Source organism: Lathamus discolor, chromosome 15 (genome assembly GCF_037157495.1).
Source record: "Lathamus discolor isolate bLatDis1 chromosome 15, bLatDis1.hap1, whole genome shotgun sequence".
NCBI classification, from domain to species: domain Eukaryota; kingdom Metazoa; phylum Chordata; class Aves; order Psittaciformes; family Psittacidae; genus Lathamus; species Lathamus discolor.
The window spans coordinates 5,975,713-5,999,753 of record NC_088898.1 but is presented as its reverse complement, the minus strand read 5'-3'; the positions used below and the strand labels follow the sequence as shown (position 1 = coordinate 5,999,753).

At 41.7% G+C, this 24,041-nt stretch overlaps 2 protein-coding genes and 1 long non-coding RNA gene across 3 annotated transcripts in view; 2 read left to right on the top strand and 1 right to left on the bottom strand.

The window, feature by feature from the left end:
- SET (SET nuclear proto-oncogene) overlaps positions 1–1,332 on the top strand; it is an 8,078-nt gene extending 6,746 nt beyond the window's left edge. Inside the window, exon 8 of the mRNA XM_065695979.1 lies at positions 401–1,332. Coding sequence (XP_065552051.1) covers positions 401–424 — 24 coding nt within the window. The 3' untranslated portion in view covers positions 425–1,332. The remainder of the gene's footprint in view (positions 1–400) is intronic.
- Positions 893–6,031, bottom strand: LOC136022530 (uncharacterized). The gene is made up of 2 exons (XR_010616198.1): positions 5,693–6,031; positions 893–4,452 (listed from the first exon to the last, which is right to left on the bottom strand). It is a non-coding gene; the product is annotated as an uncharacterized LOC136022530 (long non-coding RNA).
- Positions 5,761–24,041, top strand: PKN3 (protein kinase N3). Its single transcript, XM_065695973.1, has 22 exons — positions 5,761–5,970; positions 9,237–9,519; positions 10,065–10,213; positions 10,990–11,119; positions 11,234–11,385; positions 11,727–11,922; positions 12,271–12,462; positions 12,703–12,812; positions 13,314–13,457; positions 14,396–14,471; positions 15,439–15,625; positions 16,699–16,810; positions 17,542–17,609; positions 19,065–19,131; positions 19,712–19,803; positions 20,174–20,350; positions 20,440–20,502; positions 21,054–21,130; positions 21,708–21,850; positions 22,086–22,193; positions 22,734–22,814; positions 23,144–24,041. Exons 1-22 carry the CDS (start codon positions 5,950–5,952, stop codon positions 23,354–23,356), a joined length of 2,841 nt encoding a protein of 946 aa, XP_065552045.1. The 5' UTR covers positions 5,761–5,949; the 3' UTR covers positions 23,357–24,041.

Genomic DNA, 24,041 nt, shown 5'->3' with positions numbered 1-24,041 from the left:
TGGAAGTGCTCAATTCAGCCTGAGATTTAGCAGTAATAAATCTGAAATATATTACTCTTCAGAATTTAAAATTAGGGGTGGGGAGAAAAGACCCCTTCACTTTGTAAATATTAAACCTATGTGTTTGTAGTGACTGTAAGTCACAGTTTTCTAGACCTGGTGCTTCCTTCATTGGGACATCCAGTTATTAACTTACTTCTGTGTAGGTGGGTGCTCATGGCAAGTGTTACTACTTCTTAGTGAAGAGGGAAGGAGTGATCATCAGACAGCATGCTATGAGTAACACTGTAGGACTGTAGTCTGTAGGGTAGTGAGATAGTTGTGGTTACTGCATTTAAAAGTTCGTGCTCCATGAAGTTTAGTGACTAGATTTGTTTAATTGTTGCTTATCTTTCAACAGGAGGATGAAGGAGAAGATGACTAATTGAACACTGATGGATTCCAAACCCCCTTTTTACCTTTTTAATTTTAATCCAGTCCCTGGGAGCAAGTTGCTGTCTTTTTTTTCTTGTGCTCAGTCGCCTTGTTCTCTTGAGGTCTCTTTTTCTCTCCTCTACACCATGGTTCACACTTTATTTTTGGGGGAAATACCTTGAGCAGAATACAGTGGAAAAGAATCTACCAGTTTCTGTTTCAAGTTCATTTTTATCCCTTTCTGTCTCAAAACAAAAAACTGTTTATGGAATCAACACACCATGTTCTGTGGGAAAAAAGAAAACCTTCTGCTCCCTTCACTCTGCTGGAAGCTGAAGAGTGCTAGGCCCCTGTGTAGTAGTGCATAGAATCTAGCTTTTTTCCTTCTTTCTCTGTATATTGGGCTCAGAGATTACACTGTGTCTCTATGTGAATATGGACAGTTAGCATTTACCAACATGTATCTGTCTACTTTCTCTTGTTTAAAAAAAAAAAAGAAAAAGCTAAAAAAAAAAATAAAATAAAAAACTGGGGTTCTAGAAGGTGAGCTGGGTGGGTTTCAGATGTTGGGGTGGGTTACGTGGGCATTTTGACAACATGGCTTCTTCTCCTTTGGCATGTTTAATTGTGATGTTTAACAAACATCCTTGCAGTTTAAGATGACACTTTTAAAATAAAATCTTCTCCTAATGATGACTTTGAGCCCTGCCACTTGATGGAGAATCAGCAGAACCTGTAGGATCTTATTTGGAATTGACATTTCTCTATTGTAATTTTGTTCTTGTTTATTTTTAAATTCTTTTTTTTTTTTCTCTTTTTTTTTTTTTTGTTTCACTGGAAAGGAAAGAAAGATGCTCAGTTTTAAACGTTAAAGTGTACAAGTTGCTTTGTTACAATAAAACTAAATGTGTACACAAAGGGACTGGTTGGTCTTCACTGAAAGAAACAGTTTTAATAACCTGTTTTGAACTTGTTTTGTAGTTTCTTGGCATTTTGGGGGGCATTTGGTCAGTATTGATGCAGTTTGATGCAACCTTGTGGTTGTGTGGACTGATGAGCAGTTCATTGAGTTGCCACTATTTGAACACTTGTGAAATGTTTCGTTTGATAGTTACTGCTGCACACTCCAGTTCTTGAATTGCCAAACTTTGTAAGACAGGGCTGTGGGTGCATATGCTTTGCGTGAAGACAGAGGTTTATATCTGTGTTTTGCAAGAGGAAAACCACTTGATTATTAACTATCTGAAGTAGTAGCTTGCAGCATTGTATCTCTGGTAAATCAGTTTGCATAAAGATACCATGCAAGCTCAGAATAAAAAGATCAAGGGGTCTTATAATGAGATTTGGGTGGTTTTGTAAATCTCAGTTGAAAATCTTAAGTGCAAACTAATTTTGGGGCTATTTCAAAAAGCAAGATTCTTAGCAAAGCTTGTGTAAAAAAAGTTGCTACTCGACTGCTTTCTTTCCTTGGTAGCAGCATGTATATATGCTTTAGATCTACTGTACTCTTCCTCATGTTAAGAGACTGCATTTGAGTAGCTTGTAACAATTTCACATAGAGGTTGTTGGTACTGATATTCCACAAAGTGTAATGAAAGTTGTTTTAACATGCTGTGCTTTTGAAATATTTAAAAGAAAATGTTGTATCAGCTAATCTAAAATTCAAACAGCTAGTTCTCTTTGGATGTGTAGAAAAGACTGTCTTCTGGGAAGACTTGCTGTTATATTCTCTGATTCCTTTTCCTCACAGAATTTGCTGTTGTTAAATTCGGCATTTTTGATGCTTAAGAATACACTTAGAACAAAATCAATCTCTATTTAAGACATGCCCAAATAACGTGTGGGGGAAACATTCTGTGTCTGGTCCAGCTCGAATTTAATCCAGTTATCAGAGACAATAAAACATCCAGTCTGCATGTGAGCAATGCAAAAATAAGGCAACCATTTACTTTAGTCCATCTCAACAAAAGCTTCTGCCCTGATCCTGCTTGCAGGGTAAATATGATGTTAATCAGGAATGGTTTCTTAGCATCTAGAGAGAGAAGGAACCAAACCTATGAAGTCTCTTCAGTTTTAATTCTTTTTTGATTCATTTTTGTTGTGAGAATGGAAACCATTTGCTGTTGTGATAGAGGGTTGATGTGCTATTTCTTGCCATGATGCCTTGTTAATTAATTGTTAAGTAGTCCTAACTGTAGCTTTTCAAGGAAAATAATTTTTTCCAGGTCATTTTCATGCTTTAGGAAAAACATTGTACCATTGTTACACCCCTGTTGGTTACTACCAGAAAACCTCTAAAAACTGTTTTGAAAGTAATCAAAGCTTCAGGTTCTGTAAATTCAAATCCATGAACAAGAAATGAGAAGTCTGGATAATGAAATACTACTTCTGAGGTTTTTCTTCTCAGATTGTCTAAATCTTTAGGATTTAGAGGTTGACAAAACACTCTTGCTACTGTACTGATAATACTGAATTGCTTGAGAAACTTAAGGTTTTACTCCTGACAATGGCTAAAGAGTAAACTAATGTGCTAAAAGAATAAACCATTATTTAAGTGTAATTTTTTTCTAGCAATGGAAGACATGAGTAGGGATTAGCACATTTCTCTGCAATGCTGAAGAAATACTACAGATGGCCATCATGTGCTCTGACTGTTCACTTAATGTCTAATTTGGCTGAATGTGTAATGGGTGTCCATTTTTACTTCATTTAATTTGTATATGCATATAATGAGCATTTAAAGCCTTTCACCTTGGATAAGTGTGAGAGATTCATTCTTATTACATGTCTGTATCTCATTAATTCCCCACTGCTCTTTGAGCTCCTCACATCCAGTTAATGCTGCCAATTGAAATCTGTCACAGGTGGAAGCTGAATGCAGCCTTTCTGGCCTGAATTTCCAGAGTTAGAATATAGAGTTGGCAGCAGTTTAAAAAAGAATGAAACTACTGTTCTGGGGCTGTATGACTTGAAAGACTATTTTTGTTTGAAGTTTAATTGCTATAAACTGGAATCTTTTGTCTGTAATTTTTAGTGTCAAAGGAAAGCAAATACATCCATGTGTGTGTAAATACAGTTAGAAAGGTTTGGGGTTTTTTTAAACAGATGATCTGTGTGCTTATTCATACTTGTCAAGATAGTTTTTTGTCCCTGTAAACAAGCATTATCTGAATGGATTGCTCAGTCATTTATGCCATCATTTGAATCTGTAAGCTTCTCTTTGTACCACACTAAACCAGGTGCACAACCATAGTACTTTGTTTATTGGATATTGTTCCTGAATTTTGAAGCCATGATTTTTTTTTTCTTTGAAAAGACTGAAATCAATGAAATAATTTCTCTGATGTACCTTCCAGATATCCTTCTGTTTGAAGGAATTAAAGTACATTCAACTGTTACTTGATGTTACCATTTCCAAGAGTCTTTTTCAAAAGAATCAGTTGCTAGTCGTAAACTCAGCATCATCTTTCACAGGTCAGGCTGATAGCGATCGCTTCTTTAAAGATACCAGATGCCCAGTGTGATAAGAGTGACGGGAGGTCACAAGTGACTTGAACATGATGCTTGCTTCCTCTGGGGATCAGATTTATGCTTAATCTCTTGCTCTCCCTCTGCTGCATTAAAAATTGAGACTTCCAAGACTTTTTATCATCACCTTCTCTGAGTGAATGTACTCCAGTGGAGGGAGCGCTGTAAGACGTAACTCTTGCTCACCTTGGTCCTCAGCTAGTGGGACTCCTTCATTCCCCAACCTCATGTGGGGCGGGAGGGTGGGTTTCTGTGGCACCTGACATGGGCTATAGCACTGCTCCCTCCAGGAGGAGTATTCCCTGGCCAGGAAGGAGCGTAAACTGGGAGACATGGCAAAGGTGAAGGGCAAAGGGCTTTGGGAAGTGAGGACATCCTTTCCCAGTGCTTCCACCTTTTAATGCTTGCCAAATGCAATTCATCTACAAGCTGGTGCCGCATGTGTCCTATCTCCTCTGGATGGTTTGGTGGAGGGCAGGGCTCCCCTGCCTCACCTGGGAGGCACAAGACCTGAAGGAAAAAGGGGGAAGCCCTCACATGAACCCTGAGAGCAGCAAAATGGCCTCTGTAGCCACAACCCCAAACCTCTCTTTCAGCCCAAGACAAACACAACCTGAATCCCGGCTGCGGGGACAGACCTAGTCTGCTGGAGGGATGGTCGTGTCCCTGTCCTGAGCTTCAATCCACACCTACCAGCTTTTACTTTCCCCTTTCCAGTACTTTCAATGAATATACAGTCTAATAATAATAATTCCTGAAACACTAAACAGAGCCTGGGCCATGTTACAAATAGCAATAGGTTCCAGAGGGTTTATATTAATCTAATGCACTTGCTTTATTAACAACAAGAGCATGATCAAAGGTTTTATAGAAGTTTAAAGCTTTATTAATTCAACTCAGTTAAGATAGATTTAAATTTCTGCTGATTTCCTAATTATTCACTTGCAGATCATTTACAAAACACGCCAGAAAAAAACTATTCTAATTAAATAAAAGGAAACCATTTCTGTTTATTAATATCTTTCTAAACTTGACTGTGGGAATTCTGTAACCTCCAGATGCCTTCTGACTCAAAGTTGTGCATTGCTCCAGGCCCAAACCCAAGCATTTTAGTGCAATAATAACATTACGTAAAACTGCTGAGGAGGGATCTTACAAGCAGTGGTCTTCACCACCTGAAAGCAATAAGTATTTGTGACTTGCTTTAAGCATTACGACACACTGTAAATCAGTTCTGCAAGACAGCATAGTGGGTTTTTCACTTGTGATAGCTAGGGGATTACTGCCGGCCTTGCCAATGGACTTGGGTTCTTTTTTCACTCTAGTATTCAGCTGAAACACCAGATCCTACACGTAAAGGGACAGTTAGGCAAAACCCAGCAGTGGCAGCAGGGAATGCCCCCGTTCCAGGGGAGCACCCTGTCTAGAGAAGAGCTGCAGTTTGCTTGTTCCTCTGCCAACAGACACCAGTTACGAGTCAATGTGGAGAACTCGAACTGGAAACCACCCCATATCCTCAGCACAGCAAGCTGGGCCCAGCACAGGAATTTTTCCTCTCAGCACCCAGAGGTGTCTACAAGGGATCAAAACCCCGTATCTGGGTATCTGCACTGTGTAGGTCCCTGTAGTGCCCCTCCATCGCGAACTCACCATTTCTGCACCTACACACAACACTGACCCCCTAAATCCTCTCCCTCCCCAGCAGCGCGGCGCGGAGGGGGTCATGCCCACGCCAGGCAGCGGGAGGTACCTCAGTCTCCTCAGCGTCCGGCCCGCCGCGCCTCTCTCCTTCCCGCCGCCATCCCGCGCCAGGTCCCGGCTGCGCATTTCCCCTCAGGGCGGGCGCAGGCAGCGGGACGACCTCCTGCGAGGGAGGCGTGAGGGGAAGGGAGGCTCTCCGCTCCCCGGGGCCCGCACCCCGCGAGAGGGCGCTGGCCGGCGGCGCGCCGCTCCCCGGGAAGGCCGGAGTTTGAAAAGTGCCGGTTGCTGGCGGGGCCGCACGGAGCAATGGCGGCGGGGAGCCCGCAGGTGAGCGCCGCGCTGAGGGCAAGGAGGGGCGGCTCATGGCGGGTGGCCTGAGCTGAGGGGGCTTCCCCATCCTGGGCGGCAGCCTCCATCCTTCTGGGGTCTCCTCCACCTTTCCTGCCCCGCCGGAAGCCCCCCGGCCCCGGGGAGACACGGAGGGAGCGGCGGTGGAGGGAGCGGGCTTCCCGCTGTCTCCTCAGCCGGTCGCGGTGGCCGCGCCCCGGGGAGGAGGGAGAGGCCTTGCGGAGCGGGGGGGGATCCCCTAAAAATGTCCCTCCCCGCCTCAGGGGAGTGGGGCTCGGGCCGGGTTGGTGCTCGCTGGGGAGATCCCTGTCTCGGCATCGAGGAGGTGTGGGGCAGCGGGGCGCTGCCGGCGCTGGGCGGGCCGCCAGCCTCCGTGCTCCGAGAAGCATCCAGTTCTGGAGTAAGCTCGGCGCGGTGGCCGAGGTGCCCTGCCCTCTTCCCTTGAGGCGTTCCAAGCCTAATCCGGGAAAGACGGGATGGAGAGAGCGGCACAAAGGACGGGGTTCTCCCCCCTCGCTGCTCTCCACCCTTGCAGAGGTTGGAGCTGGGAAAGGAGCTGAATGGCTCCGGCCAGGATTGCAAGTGGCTTTTTCCGATGCTTGCAGTATCTTTTTTTCTTGTAAAGAGTGAATGTGGCTAGCATGTGTGTGCCCGACGCAGGCCTTTTCCCTACAGCACAAAGTTGCCCTGAAGGATGTGATTTTCAATGCCCTGGTGAACACATGTGAGCTTTCTCGTTTGAATAGTTTCTGGGTAGTTGATCAGCCCATTCAATCAAGCTGTAAATCAGTTTCTGGGTTAGTGGTGAAACTGTAAGAGCCAGGTCTGCGCTGGGCTTTGTGCAGGTGAAGTTTATTGCCAGACTGGGCATAACCACTGAGGGGATGGGATCTTCCCAGGCTGCAATCCCGAGGACTAAGTGCAACTTTGATACTGCTGCTATTTCTGCCAGTTAGGAAGCAGCGTAGACACTTCAGTGCAAGGAGCCTAGTGGAAGCCCTGGGTGAGTTGTGACAGCCCTACTACAAGTACCAGAAGTGAGTTTATTTAAGCCTCCTTGGGTATTCCTCTGCAAGTTGTAAATGCGTTTTGGGGTTGTGTTGGAGACTTATCCTGAAGGACTGAGCTTTGTGGGGAGCCCAAGAACAGCTGCAGCATGGGCTGGGGCAATCTCCTGATACCCCACCGAAATTCCTGAGTCAGGATGCAAAATGGATCAATCCAAATGCAAATTCAGCTTTTCCATCCTCCTCAGTAAGTCCCTGCCCATGGCACGGGCGTTGGAACTAGGGGATGAGCTTAAGGTCATTTCTAAGCCAAACCATTCCATGATTCTGTGAAAACATCCCATGCTTACATTCTAAATATATTTAGAAAGAATAGCATGGTGCATTAACCAGTATTCATACTAACTTCTGGCAGAGAGTGGCGTGGAGGAAAATCGACCCCAAAACTGCCCAGACCGTACCTGTTCTCTGAATCAATACACAGGTCTCTGTATTCAGTTCCCTTTACTGGTATTACACTTGTAACACTGCTCATTCTGTTGCTCTGAACAGATCCAGGGGGTGGATTGCTTACACCCATTTGCATAGTTTGGATAGAAAAGAGATCTGTATGTTTTTCCTAATGATTTAAGTGGGAATTGCAGCCAAATGGACTCCTTTTAGTTACTTGCTACAGAGTGGATAAAGATCTTACTGATTTTTCAACTTAGAGCTGGTAAAGGCTGCCTGTGACTCAGGAACTCCATGATTCAAGTTCTTCCTCACAAAACTTTGGATGTTTATCAAAGCTCTGGCTTATAGTTCCTGGCTTTACTAATTGGGCGAGAACTTCCTGGAATCAGGATGTTAATCTGGACCTTTTTGTTACCAATCTGAACAACTCCTGTTTTGGCTATTGTGTATCTCCTGCAGACCCAACTTGGTTCTAAGCCAGCTTTAAAATAGATGTTGTTTTTTTCCTTCTTTAATTATTTTGCTGTTAGACTGAAATCAACAAAAACTGATGGAGGATGTTTGGTTGGGTGTTTGATTAAATAATTGTTTCTGTGTGAGTGGCTTCAGCTTTGAATGCACAGCACACTCCTAAAGTGCAGTATTGTACCCGAGTAACACAAAACCAGTGTGGTTTATTGTTGGAAATGTGGTCAACCGACTAAGGAGTGTGAAAGCAAGCTGGGATTCCTGAGTTCTGTCTTCAGTCACTGACGTGCTGTGTGGCATTAAGTCAGTGTAGTAGAGCTTGACAACCATTGCTTTTGCATTTGAGCAGGGAGTATGCTGAATCATTAACGTTAGGTTATTAATATACGTATTGCTTTGAATGCCTTAAAGGCACTCTTCCTGTTGAAGAGAGAAACAATGTCTTGCTTGGATCTGTTACAGTTTTAAGTAGCATCCTCATGGATAAAGCTTTCACAGCTCTGGTCTGAGTCCAGTGTTAATGTGGTCAGTGAGATACACCTCTGATGCGACTGCCTGTACTGTGTATGTCCAGAGCCTGCAGACAGAGCATCTCCATCCAGAGCTGATGGTATATCACTAGAACAAGCAGTGTTGAAAATGGCATAGAACGAGCTTGAATGCTACTAATGCAAGTCAAAAATAGTCCGTGTTTCTAAGTGGCTTTACCGCCTGTAAATCACAGAATAGAGACTGAGACAACATTTGGCTCACCTTTGCAGAGACAGCAGAAAGTTAAGCCTACTCTGTTGCTTGTTCATTTGTAGAAACAGCTGTAGGTTTTACATTTTATTTCTTCATGCCTAACAGCCAAGAGTTAATGCATGCTTGTGATGTGCCTAGAAAACTCTAACGGGTTAGTTGGGATGTGTCTTTGAGCAGTCAGCATCAAGACATGTCCACATAAAAATCCGTGTCTACTACATCATACCAGTAAAAGCGAATGGTGATCAGAACAAGAGCAAGTATTGCCTGGGCTTTGATACTTGAAGAGCAAAGATGTGTGTGGACATTAAATAACAAGGAGAAAATGTGCAGGTTTTTCTCCAGTGTGGATTAAAATGAAATTAAGACATGTTAAGATCAAAGTTGTTTTCTGTCCTCTGCAATTTAAATGTAGGTCTGGTTGCATTGGAAATTTGCTGAAAAGTTTGGCTTAAGAATTTGTTTGAACCAGTTTCTAAATGAAATGAAGGAGTGGAATGTTATGAGGGTATTGCTATACCATAAAAATGGTAGAAGTGTGTTATCTCTGAAATCTTATTGGATTGATTACAGGGCAGCTGTCTCTTGCAGCTGAGCAATGGTGTGAACTTAATGGATCCAGGCTTCCAGCAAAAACTGGAGGGTGAGAAGGAATTGCTTCGCCGTGCTATACAGAAAGAACTGAAGATTAAAGAGGGAGCAGAAAACCTGCGCAAAGCGACAACAGACAGAAAGAATCTTGTTCATATAGAGCATGTGCTGAAATCTTCCAACCGAAAACTGGAGCAACTGCATTGGGAACTTCAGGAGCTTAATGCAAGGATTGTAATAACAGACAAAGAGGAGAATAAGACAGGTAGGGCTTGGGTTATGATTGACAGGAAAATTCTCTTATTGTGCTTCATATTTATATATATTGAATTTATGTGTTTTTCTGTTGAGGGCTCAAACGTAGTAACAGTTTCTTCTGTTGTATGTAGCTGATGAAATTATTTGTGCAGTAAAAAGTTGAGTATGGGGCAATAAAGGTGAAAGAAGGCAACATGAGAGATCGATACAGGGAGGAGACCAGCTGAGTGCTGGACACAGGTAATATTCAGGTGTAGGTTGCAGGTGGAATTGAAGAGATTTGAACAGAGTTTCTGGGCAGTTGATCAGCCAAGTATCTGACAGGATGAGTGAGTATAAAGTTCAAAGAGTGCTTGTTAGAGTGGGTTCGTTGATAAACTAGAGAAATATTGATTTTTCATTTGAAAGAGTGTTTTGCAGTCAGTTTTGTAGACAAGACCTTTTTGTACTTTCTTTTATAGCCTAACCTTGTTTTATAGAGTCACCCATCAATAACCAGTGAAATGACACAAGATAAGATAACTAATGGTATTGATTGTATTGTTTGTACAGATGGATCAGTGTCTCCAGATCCTTGTCTCTGGGAAAGAAACCCAGACCCCATGGCAAGGAAGGTTGAAGCTCTGAAAAAGCAGCTGCATGTTGAAATGAAAGTGAAGCAAGGAGCTGAAAACATGATCCAAATGTATTCAACATCCAAGGTAAACAGGAATAAGTAACCATTTGAGAATATGGATGTTTGGATTGAAATGTGTGTTTAAAATCCATACATAAAAGCTCTCTCTGATATTTCATTTGTGGAAGAAATAAATTTGTAAAGATTGCTTGCCTGAATCCTATCTCTGCATTTTGGTTCTCAGCATAATGACAGCATGTCACATTACAGCACAGGACAACCAGTACTGTAACTGTGCATTAGGCTTCCTGCAACATGGTACAGATTTCAAGAATTTAGCAGGAATCAAAAAGGGAGTGAATGATGTGTGTTTCATTTGCCAAGGACTTAATCCAGCCTATAATTACTGGATGTTTGAGTTTGGTATAACCTTATTTAAAAGACAAATTAAAATATTTTAAAGACACATTAAAAACCCAATAAATTCCAAGCTTATTATGAAGCTTAATTTATCCAGACCAGTAGTGTAGAGGGTGTGATACTCTTATTTGTTAAAAACCTCTGTTCACAAAACAGTGTAAGCACAGTTAACTAGTGAATCACTAGTCTCAGTGACTGCAAGATTTGATATTATAACTGGACATCACCTTGACCTGTCCTTTCCTTCTAAAAATGGAGATAGCGATCTCAAAGTCCTTGATCCTCGGAGGTGTCTCCTTTACATAACTGCTTATGTATGCTATTTTGGAATCATTTATAACCCTTCTTGCAGGTACCACCTCATCCTCATGTGAACACCTCACTGCAGTCCATTCTTAATGAGCAGGGTTCCCTCTCTACCTATGCTTGCTTTTTTGGCAGGAGCGGAAGCTGCTGGCTACAGCTCAGCAGATGCTTCAGGACAGCAAGACAAAGATTGAGATAATCCGCATGCATATTGGGAAAGTATCTCAGTCAGCAGGAGGGATGGAAGATCCAACGGATCCAGCAGGTAGGGTGTTTTAAGTAACTGATAACAGCCCAGAACAGATGCAGCCAAAGCCTTAAGATCCACAGTGCTCAGTCAGTTCTCATCCTTGCCATATTTTATCTCCCAAATGGCCAGTGAGGATGGGGAGCACCATCAGTGCTTTGGAGCTGCGTATTGAGGAGCTGAGACATCACCTGCGCATTGAAGCTGCTGTAGCTGAGGGGGCCAAAAACGTGCTGAAGATCCTGGGAGGGAGTCGGGTACAGGACCGCAAGTTTTTGGCTGAGGTAAGCACTCATTCAGCCTTTCTTGAGAGGGTGGTTTCGTGATGCTTCAACATCAGTGATTTAGCATGAATGAGTAGAGTTAACCGAGAGTTACTAATCTGGTATTTCCTGTCTCTCTGAGAACAAACTGGGATCACTTTCTCTTCTAGGAATAACATTCCTTCAGAAGTGACACTGATGGGGGTGATCAGGATCTGTGGGAAAATATTTAGTCTTTTTCCTTTATTAGTAAGGTGTTCTCTGGTCTGGTTTGGAAGCTTGCTTTAGTAGTTCAGAAAGGATTAAAGTACCTGGACTGGGGCTGTACGATGCCTGTTTTCTGTTCTACTTCATATTGCCAGGCTCAGGGTCGTTTGCAAGAGTCCTCTCAGAAGATTGACCTGCTGCGCCTGTCCTTGGAATGTCAGCTTAGTGAGCTTTCTCCTGATCATCCAAAAAGAGCACTCATCAAGCAGGAACTAGTAAATACTTCCTCCCTGGGAGCTCAACATAGCAGCATCCAACCAACTTCAGTTGTCAAACCTACAGCACTTACAGGTACATAAGTCCTGTGTGGCATGTTGTTTGTAAGGAGGATAGAGGGGGAAAATTAATTGCGTTTATTTTCATTATTGTATTGCCCTTTGCTACATGGGGATTTGGTTTTCTAGCGTCTGGACTTAAGTCTTCTAGGCCAGGCAGAGCTTTTTAATTGCATGGATTTGCAGTCCATTAATCTGGGGTAGATTTGTGCTATTAACCAAGAAATCATGAATCTGAGAAATTCTCAGACCCTTGTGAGGACAAGGCTGACTGGAATCACTTTATCTTTCACATTACAGAAAAATGGGATGAATGTGAAGATTTAATAGTAATAATATTCTTTACTCTCCTAAAATTCCTCAGGAACTTTGGAAGTGAGACTAATGGGGTGTCAGGATCTATTGGAAAACGTTCCAGGACGTTCCCGAATTACTAGTTCTTCTCCCATCTGTGGCAGCCCAAGTGATTTGAGACCCCTTTCCCGAACACGAGTTGGCCTGGGTATCCATGGCCGCAGTGTTGCAGGGAAGTACCTGCGGAATGAAGAGCCATGTAGTGAGTATGGGGTTCCCTCTTGAACCGAGTGGCATATGGGGTCTTCTCATCATGGTATTGGTTAGCCTTGTGTGAGTGTAGTTACAAGATACCCGTTTTCTGCGAAGCTAAGAGTTAATTGCATTATACCTGGTCCTCCCTCTACTCTTCTAGAAAATACAGTTGTTTGGGATATTTGCCTTCAGCATGGGAAATTTTCTGTGGTAAAATATTATAATTCGTGTTTTCTCCTTTGTTTAGACGAGGTGCTTGCTGTTCTCAAAGTGGACAATAAAGTGGTTGGCCAAACAAACTGGGGACCAGTTAATAACCAGGCATGGGACCAGAGCTTCGTCATTGAACTGGACCGGGTAAGTCTGCTCTAGATTCCTTGTGATATTTGTTTTTCCATTTCACCTTACCTGATTTGCTTGTTTAGCTGCCATTCCAGTTGAGTGAACTCTGCATTGCTGCTGTCCCGTTGTCCTTTTCTGCGCCAGTTATCTTAGCCTTCCCCTGAAGGCAGTGCATCTCTGGCAGAGGTTCAGCCTGAACAGCATCTGTTGTCCTTCTCTCCTTATCTGAGCAGTTTTATTTCCCTTATCAGCGAAGCGGCTGTCACAGGGATTTCTGAACTTGGGAGCCAAGACAACCATCTTCAGAGGGTCTACAGTTAAGGTGTGAAAACAACAGAGAAAGTAGGAAACAAGTATTAAAGAAGATTCTTATGCATACTGTTTAGTTTACTGATTTTATTTCTTCTATTTACTTTTAACAGCAGCATGTGTGTGCCATTGCCAGAGCATGGGGTATTATGTAACTCTCTCCTGCTTTTTTTTTTCCTCTCCCGTACCACTCACCCATCCCACCAGTCTCGTGAGCTAGAAATTGCCATTTACTGGAGAGACTGGAGAGAACTTTGTGCGGTGAAGTTTTTACGTTTGGATGATTTTCTGGATAACGAACGTCACGGGATGTGCCTCCCACTGGAACCCCAAGGAATGCTTTTTGCAGAGGTATAAGTATAAGCTTTGTTTCTTTTTAAGAGAACTCTGCTTAGGGTGCTTGCCCTGAAAGCAGTTGTTCAACCCAGGATACAAGGGATGGAAGGAGCAATAATCTAGAAGGGTAGAATGACACCTGAAATCTTTTTCTGTATAAGAATAAGGAGCAACATGATATAATAGATGTGCATATGCCATAGCCTGGAGTGACTCCTCAACTGCTCCACTGTAATTATATGTGTGTGTGCTGTGAAATCTGTTGGGTTTTATTTGCTTTCATTGTGAGTCATTGGTGACACTTTAATTAAACATATGGCTTAATGGTCAGAATTGAATCAGAGACACTGTAGAATCAGAGATCCACATTCCCTCTGGGTATGTTTATTTTATCGTCTTTCTGAGGTTAATAGTTTCAAGTACCATCAATGATGAGATTATGCAGGTAATCCCGTAAAAGCCACAGTACTTTCTCCTTTGTGTTGTGATGAAAGTTCCTGTGGTTATCTCTCCAAAAGCAGGATCTTGACCTCATGTACCAAAGAAGGCAGGAGAGGAGGCAAATTTGGGTTTTATGGTTTTGTGGGGGTTGGTCTTGGTGTTTTGGTTTTTACTTCTCTGCCACGGACTAATACTTTTTTTTTTACCCTACACATGGATGTGTTCTTTATGCATGGCTTTACAAATTAGATTAATGATGTTTGGGATATGAATTTGTCTGGGTTTTTTTCTGCTTTCAGGTAGCAGAAAATTCTAACGTCTGAAACTGTTGCTAAAGTAACGGATGTTTAGAGGGTGAAGCTAGAATAACACAGTCTGGAGTCTATGTAATTGACTCTAACTTATCAAACAGATACGAATGGAGAATTCGATGAGAGGGCAGGCACATGTGAAGGTCTGTGTTCACAGTGTAAAAGAAAAATCCTGACAAATCCCCTTTGCTTCTCTGCCAGGTGATGTTCTGTAATCCTGTCATTGAGAGAAAGCCAAAACTGCAGCGACAGAAACGCATCTTCCCCAAGCAGAAAGGTAAGCTGCTGGAGAGCTGACTGCTTACTACGTAGGGTGTGTAGGTGAGGGCAGGGGTTTGCACAGGCAGGCTGGTGTACCCTCCTATCCCACTGAGTTTGTAAGACACTAGAATGCTTGCTAATTCCTGTGTGTAAGTAGGTGGGCTTATTAGAATGGCAAAGTTTGTTCAATCACAAAACATGTAGGCAGCCTGGCTATGTAATGTGATAATTGTTGTGGTGTTTCTACTCATAATTAACGTTTTGAGGAAGATATAATTACTAGTTACTTAACAGCCTCCTTGGCAAGATCAGGGACTCAAGCTGTGCTAATTTAACCAGTAATGCTGTTACTGATGAACAGAGTTTGGAAGGTTTTCAGGAAAACTCTGAATTATAGAAGACTGTGTCATGAACAGGCTACTGATTGTCAAGTCTTCAGAGCTGGCATCTCAGATTAATAGTTTAGGGACTGGAATAACTTGCCTACTTTCTTCTTTGTCTGCAAATTCTTTCTTGTGAAGCTGAATAAGGTAAGACTTTACATACTGAGAACTCCTGGCAGTGGGGATAAATGAGATTTTATATTATATTATTCAGGAAGTAGTAAAAATAACAAAAACATTCCAAATGTTTTACTCTTTTCAAGGCATTTTCAGAAACTTTCTGTTCGCAAGCTGCCTGATTAAAATACAGTGTTGAAATAGAAGAAAACCTGACTTAAAAGAAGTTTTTTAATGTTTCATGCAATTTCTACTTGAGGATTGTTATGGTACTCTATGGAACTGAACTGAAGTGAAACAGTAGATCTGTATCATCATCATTACTAATTTTTCTTCCGGGGGGGAAAAAGCCCATTCTCCCTGAGGTGGGCTCCCTTTTTGAATAACCCACGGGTGTTTGGGTGGAAACAATAATTTAACAGTACATGAGATTGTAATTTGTGTGTTGTTAAATCACTGGTGTTTTGACTCTGACTCCTCCAGGGAAAGAGTTTCTCCGAGCTCCTCAAATGAACATAAATGTTGCTGCTTGGGGTCGCCTGATGATGAGTTTCCTCCCTCCGTGTAGTTCCATGGGCACTCTGAGTCCCCCACTCCATGATCCCATTCACACAGACTTTTCTCCAGGTCCCCCACAAAGTCATGTTGATCCAATGTCCAAATTGAGTAGGTAAGTCATGTTCTGAGTGTTGCTGAATAACACTCTGAAACGGGTGTAGGATAGATCTTAAAATTTGGTTGCATCTTACTATGGTGATATTGATCAGAAAAATGTATCTGAGGATCTTAACTCAGGATTTTAAGTGCTGCCTGAAATGATGTAATTTTAGTGGGATGTTCAGTATATCGTGGGTAGCTCTGACTTATTGTTAGCACTTGGTCTGGTTTCCAGAATTGCTCTCCTAACAAGCAGTGTGTTCCAGAGCCAGTGGGACTTCAGCAGCTTTCTTTTCCTCTGCAGTGAGATCTGTGGGCAAGTGGTGATAAGTAAACACTGTGATACTACAAAATAAAACACCCTGAAACAAACACAAAAAACCACAACAAAACAAAAACAACAGCAAAAAAAAAAAACCAAAACACCAAACCCCCCAAAAAAACACAAAAGGGGGAACAAAACACCCAAACCCAACCAAAAGCAGATTTCAAAAGTTACTTTATATACAAAGAAAGGTGTATTGGTTTTGTGCTGTAAAGGAAAGAAATTCCACATATAAAGTATCTTTACCAGTATAGCAACTGAATTCCAGGCAAGGTCACAGTGTGATTGTTGTAGTAAAAATGCACTCTTCCTTCATGAGGCTAAGTGTACCCCAACCACTAGCATAATGGAGCACTCAAGTAGGTACATCACATAGAAGGTACATATATCTAAAAGACACTATTCCTGCTGATTCACAAGACATAGAAAAGCTAAAAAGAAAAGAATCAACTACTGTGTTGCTGTTAAAATCAAGGCTTCCTTTAAATTCTTGATCATAGTGACTTATTTCTACCTACCTCTGTTTAATTGATTTTTATAGCATCAGAGAGCTGTTGTTGGATGTGAGTTTAACTATCAACAACTTAATAGCTTCTTTTCATTTATTTAGGAGAGCATAACTCTTGATACCTCACAGACTTGCAATGTGAATCAAGGAGTCCTGTTGTCCAGTGTGTTGGGCTGAATTAATATAGAAAAGATGTGTCTGTACGATGTTCTGTTCTAAGGCAATCTCCTTCAATTTTGTCTTACAAATGCAGTGAATTTCCTGTGGCTAAGCTCACATTTACTGACGAAGCACCACCCAAGCCTCCACGCCTGTTCCAGATGGCCAACTCCAAAGAATCAACCCCATCTCCTGCAGATTCTCCGGTAATCATCAGGGCTAACAGGGAGACCTTTTATTGGCTGTTATTCTTTCAAAGCCTAGTTCTTCTTATTTGTTTCTTACTGGAAAAATCAACTATAGACAAGCATCTCCTCATTAGCTGGCTGACCTCCAGGGATTCAGAATCCAGTGAGCTGTTTTGGCATGGAATCTTTACAAAAATTAAGTTGGGAGTTCAGGGCAAGAGCACAGAGAGAAGGTGGGGGAGGAAGGCAGGCAGGCTTTTAGGACCAGTTGAAGTTCTTTGTCATTAAAGAAACTGGGCAAACCCAATAAGAGCTCTATTTTTCTGACAGGAAGGAGCAGGAAAATTGTTTTGAGTAGTATAATGGTTAATGACCTGTGTTCTACCGCATCTTAACCCTTTCTTATTTGCCTTTGTTGATAGAGGAAGCCGCATTCTTTGATCATTGACTCTTCCTGGGACAGGAAGTGTCTTTTTTTCCTAAAAAGGAAATGTTTTATCCCAGACTTAAAAAAGCATTTACTTGAAAGGGTTTGAGCCTATAAAAAAAAAAAAAAAAAAAAATCATACATGTTATGTGTGACTATTGACAATCTGTTTTCATGCTGCTTCCCTCCGAGCAGAGGGGATGACCAACTACAAGAACTTGTTTGTGGTTGTGCTGGTTCATGACAGAGGAGACAACTTGGATGTGGATGTTCAGGTCTGACTTGATGATTCCAGATTCTGTTCTTTTCTTTCTGTTCCTAGCGTCTGAAGAGGCTGCATGTTGATGAGAAGTCCTGCAGCTCTGCTGTAATAGTCCCAGCATCTCCAAGGTAACTGTGGACAGCATGGGCTGTCTTGGGTCACAGATTAAAGAGGTACTGGGCTGAAATGTTTGAGCGTGCAGTCTAAAATTCAGCTCAAGGTCTGCTTTGGTTTCTCAGCAGCAGCCTCTTAGTGCTGAGTATAGACAGTACCATGAAAAGTCTGCTCTGAACTTGTCCAAATGTGAGTCATCGGCTTTTTAACCCCAGCACTTAGCCTAGTGATAGACTGTACACTACAGTGTAATAGATTATTTGAGTAGGAGGTAAAGTCACTTACCTGTCTTCAAGTGCTTCCTTATTTGAAGTTTTATGGTGTGGTATATTTAAATGTGTCTGTGTTCTATGTTATAAATTTCAGAACCACTTTTGCTATCTCTCACACTTCTGTTTCTATTGATATGCAAGATACACTGTATTTCATTACATAGGGAGGCATAAACCAGTAAGTTATTTATAGTCTGTGGCAGCTATATATACATAATTTGTATGTAACAACACACAGCAGTAAATATACCAAAACCAGGACAAGTAAAAAATAATTATTATTGTTGAACAAATACTGACCAAAAAAGCATGAATAGCAAAATCTATCAAAGCTGATCTTAACAGTTCAGATCATAGAATTATCTTCATAATTTCATCATCACTTTTGAGGGGTCCCATCTTCAAAACTATGTCAGGCACCTGCCTACTTTCCCTCTGAGAAGGCTGAGGAGGGATTTGAGTCCTTCATGGGTAGATGCATTGCTCTTTGTTTCACTGACTGGAGGTGTCCCGGAATATCTGCTGCCATTTAAAGATGATCCTGGACTCAGGTGTTTAAGATGTGGGTTGTTTGTTGGGGATTTTTTTATTATTATTTCCAAGCAGTTCTGCAGCCTGAGTTTCCCTGGTAACACCTTGTGGCTGACACAGCATCTCTTTATTAATATATGTTTTTTCCAGCAACATCTTACATCTGTTGTCTCACCATGTTTCATTTCCAGTTCTCGAGAGAGAACTTTTTTTCTTAAGCTGCCCTTATCCTACCAGCACTTGATATACATGCTCATGTCTGATTAACACAATTGCTGTTGAGCCTGCTGAAAGAAGTGAAGGCAAAATTGAATTTTACTCCCTCAAGGATGGGGGTGGAGGGGAACTAATCCTGTTATGGAAAGTAACAGAGAAAGCAAGCTTTGGAGAGTCAGAATTGTTGCTCCTGTTGCCAGCAGAGATTCAAGTCAGACTGCTGCCACTGAGAGCAGTTTCCTTGTGGTTGCCTCCTACTTTTTTTCAGTGGCAGAACAGCAGCAAGCCTAAGTTTACAGGATTTCATCTTAGACGAGGAGTGGTTGACACAGCTGTTTGCTTTCCGTTTTGCTATACAGAGCTTCTTCACCTAACAGAAATATGTACTCTTCAGTTATCTGTTTGTGCGTGTTTTGGGTATTGTCTCAGCAATTCTGTGTTTGTCTGCAGGAAAAGGACAGTTCAGCTTGAGGATTTTCACTGTATTGCTATGCTGGGACGTGGTCACTTTGGGAAGGTAATTCAGAAGTGTACACTTTGTGAAAGAGAGCAGAGGGACTGTGGCTCTGAAGATTGGCCTTTGCCTCAGAGTCCAAATAGAAATGTTGCAGTACAGAAGAGATTTGTTGTAATACAGATGTACAAAACAAACCCAGCCCAACCACACAAGCAGCTGATAACTTGTTAACAGTCAAAATTCCTGAAGATTTGTGGCTTCAAAGCCTGATGAAAACTATCCTGAGAGTCATTTCATAAAGCACACCTTTACCATTCCTTTCTTTTTCGTGGCGGTCACTAATGGAATAGCTCCATTCCCCAAATCTGTATGCATAGTTGCCTGGGGTGAGAGCTCTGAGGTGCTCATGAAGCTGTGATACTACTGTTTGTGGAAAGAATATAACTTGCACCAACATCCTTCTAGACTGCTTCAGTACAAGGAGCAGGAAAAAAGCGCTAAATTTTTGGAGTTACTTGAGCTTGTTGTTGAGAATGACTCCCATTGACACAAACTATTTCTATCCACTCCAGATAGTCAAAGTAATCCAGTAAGAAAATAACAGATTTGTTTGAAGTAGAGCTCTTCTGTTGTCTTTCAGGTACTGCTGGCTCAATACAAGGCAACTGGGAAGCTGTATGCTATCAAAGCCCTGAAGAAAAAAGATATTATTAGGAGAGATGAAATTGATAGGTGAGCTTGGCTTAGAGATGGTACATTTGCCAGAGGGTACATTCATACACCTGTAATCAAATATTAGTAGGTTTTATGTGTACTGGTCATGGCACTGTTCAAGTTAAATATGACCTTAGGGCTTGAGTAAGTAAAATCACGAGTAAGGGAACTTATAACAGTGCTGTTTTCTGCCTTCTGGTGGAATAACACCTGAAGAACATTGTAAGACTGAAGATTTGGAAGGATGTAAGATAAATGTTGTATTAGCCCTCACTTTTTATTTCTCTAACTTAGCTGTAACAATTTTCTTCTTCATCCTGTCTTTCTCAGAACAGGCTTTTCTGCCAGGTTTTAACACTTGATGTTTTCATTCTTTGAATCCCGGCAGCTTGAACTGTGAGAAGCGAATATTTGAAGTGGTTAATTCTTCTGGTCATCCATTCCTGGTGAACATGTTTGCATGTTTCCAGACACCTCATCATGCTTGTTTCGTGATGGAATATACTCCGGGTGGTGATCTTATGATGCGCATCCATGAAGATGTCTTTCCAGAGCATGTGGCACAGTGAGTTAGAATTAGTCTAGTTTCCAGGCACTAAACATTTTGAACTTGATTCTCATAATAATTTCCTGATAACTGTTCCTCTCTTTTAGGTTTTACACAGCCTGCGTAGTCTTGGGGCTCCAGTTCTTGCATGAGAAGAAAATTGTTTATAGGTAAAGAAGCAAAAATTCACGAATAAGACAGTCCAGCAACTTGAAAGTTGATTTTTCCTGACTGGAGCTCACTATCTTGCTAGGGTCTCTAATCTTTCTGTCTGTCTTTATTTTCCCCATCACCTGCTGCTGTCAGCATGTTCATCGTGTTTAAAGTAAAGAAAGTCATCTAGAAGCTATTCATCTGACATGTTGCAGGTGATTAATCCTCTCTGACATGTCAATACATTCTGGGGGGCACCTGTAAGTCACTGCTTTCTTTTTTACTGTCATAGTCAAGTAATTTGTCATGCTGTTGTGGGGTGCTTTTTTTCCAGATGAATAAGCCCCACCCAGCTCCAAGCTGCTTTGTGAGCCTTTCACTAAGAGGAAAACATCAGTAACTTAAGGGGAATCTTTCAAATAATACATGATTTAAAACAAATGCAGACTTTGCTCAATCTAAAGTTGATTTTATTAACATCTAGCTTCCACGTCTTGTGCAAAAAAATATGTTGGATGGCAATCCTAGGACTTCATCCACCATTTTCTTTCTTCTCCTTTACCTTCAGGGACCTGAAATTGGATAATCTGCTTTTAGATGCTGAAGGATTTGTGAAGATTGCAGATTTTGGATTGTGTAAGGAAGGTGAGTGACTTTGATGAAGCTGAAATTGAACCTTCAGAACCAGTTTAGGGTCTGGGCTTCAGTAATTTGTTTTCAAATACAGATACTGAGGTGGTCCTGTGTAACTTACATTGATCCCCATCTTAAAAACAAACTAAAACCCACCAAGACCAAAAAAACCCAACAAACCAAACAACAAAACACCTCACCTGTCTGGCCATGATGAAAGGACAAAGTTCTCTTTCCAAGTTCGTCTTCAGGAAACTTACAAAGAAGTTTACAATGTGTTTGCTTGTTCAAAGGAGCCAGAATATAGGATGCTACAAAATGTATACTTGAGTAAACGAGCAATGGAATCTGCAGGGAATTGCCTTGTTTTTTTCTGTTTGTTTAAGCATCATCTGTATATTTCTTATTTGGAGTTCTCAAGAGCCTCAGGTTTCATACCTGCTATTGCTGTTTACAGACTTTAAAGAGAACCCTTGCCTGGTTAACAACATTAGATTATCGGTGATAAGCTGTGGCTTCCAGAAGGTGAGGCTGCATGTGGTCCATTTAGTAATGTGTGCTGGGTTTTACAAGTGTTCTTTTCCTACAGGAATAGGCTTTGGAGACCGCACAAACACCTTCTGTGGCACCCCTGAATTTCTGGCTCCAGAAGTCCTGACAGACATCTCATACACTCGGGCAGTAGACTGGTGGGGATTGGGTGTGCTCATTTATGAGATGCTTGTTGGTGAGGTAAGACCTTTCTTTAAGAGGACTTCCCTAAACAGGCTTCTGGCAATAGCACCCAACCACGTAAGAAAACAGTTTGCTGAATGCAGTCAACTATTAGTACTTAAATTACATTTTACTCATTCATAGTGCTTGCCAAGCACTAACTAATTCATACAGTTGTCTGCTATTCTCATCCCTATTTAATAGTGAGGAATGAGTGCTATGTGGATTGAATAATCAGATGTCCCAATTGCAGTCACCATTCCCTGGAGACGATGAGGAGGAAGTCTTTGACAGCATTGTCAATGATGAAGTCCGGTATCCACGATACCTTTCATCTGAGGCACTTTCTATAATCCGGAAGGTAATGGGCTTGATGGGTTGCTGAGAGCCTGAGGAATTTGCATTTATTGTGGAAGTGGATCCAGAGGGACGCTACTAGGACTGGATAACATTTGTGTGTGTAATCTGGAGCTGCCTACCCAGACTAAGGAAACATTTAACATTTACACATGTTTTTCCTTTCCTTCCCTTTACATAAATGTTATTCTTCTGTCTAAGGATGACTAAGCAGACTTCTTACTGAGGGCTGTTTCTGCCAAGTCTGACATGGAAAAGTGTTGATTCAAGGGCAGGAATGTCAGAGTCATTCAGTTTTTAAATGTAAGCCAGGGGTTCACAATTAAGATGAGATGCTTCATGCAGTTATCTCATTGATGTGGAGGAGCAAGGAGCTAGGTCTGAGCTATTACTAGCAGATTTATGACCTTGCTGCAAAGTGAGAATGAGAAGATACTGAGGGGTCAGTGCATCTCCTTTCTTTTTTTTTTTTTTTTCTATCTGGAATATGATTTCTGTCCACCTTTGTTCCCAGTGTTGAATTTTGACCTGATATTTCCTGCAGCTTCTTCGGAAATGTCCAGAGCGCAGACTGGGAGCAGGGGAAAAAGATGCAGAAGAGATTAAAATCCAGGCCTTTTTTAAGGTAGGAACTCACTTCATCCCTCCTTATCTCTTGTGCTTGAGCTGAGAGTGACATACTTTCTGTTGGTATGGAGGCATATTTCCTATTAGTCATCAGTGAGATTTTAGTGGTAGCTTCTATTGCACCTCAGTGCTCTGTTCCAGAATGTGTTTCATGTTTGAAATGACATCTCCCGAGAGTGTATTCTGGGATCTATAAGCTCCCAGCACTGGTTTATTTCTGATTGTGCTGCTTCTAGGTACAAATACACCTACCTTGTGAGCCATAAACATCTCATTTCATAAATAATCTTAAGGTCAATTTGGTCTGTTCACTTCCTTCTCTTACAGGGAATTGATTGGGATGCCTTGTTGGCCAGGACTCTGAAGCCCCCTTTTGTGCCCACTCTAAGAGACCCAACTGACATTAGCAACTTTGATGAAGAGTTTACATCACAAAAGCCCATCCTTACTCCTCCCGAGGAGGTTGCTCTCCTAACCCGTAAGGAGCAGAATGTCTTCAAGGACTTTGACTTTGTCTCCAGGCACCTTTTAGATGTTTGACTCGAGCTATAAAAAACATTAACAGATTGTTACCACCTTCAGAGAGCGAACAGAGGACTTGGCATGAGCAATGGAAAAGTCAACAGATCTACTAGATCTGGTAGTAGTGCTGATGACCCTGGGATGAGAGTGCCCCACAAGCTGAGTTAGCCTGCTGCATTTTTTTTCAGCCTCCTTTGCTGGAGGGATACTGGATGTCACTTATTTTTAAGGAGCAATTAGAGTTTGACTGGATTTATCTTCTGCTGCCATTACATATAGATGGAAATGTGGAATATAAGATGGACTTAATTTAATGAAATCAAATAATCTCTGCAACCCAGGTTACTCTTTGCAAAAAACCGAAGTAAGTAGCACAGCTTTTTAAAGTTAGAGGGAATTCCCCCCATTAGAGGGAATGGACACTTCTCAGCTGTTGTCTAAAAAAGATACATACAGCATTCCCTCTTTGTAATGATTCCCACTCATAATTATGTGTATGCCAGAGAAGGACTGAATTTTAACACAACCAAGACAATGGTATTTGTGTTTGACAATGATCCAAGTGATTTATCTTGAGGAAAATGAGTCTCTTTCTACTTCTTTGAGGATGTCGTATCTCAAATATTGTTTTTAATGATATGAAGAAGCCACAGCTTTGCACATTCTATTCTTGAAAATAAAGAAACCATTCCTTATAATGAAA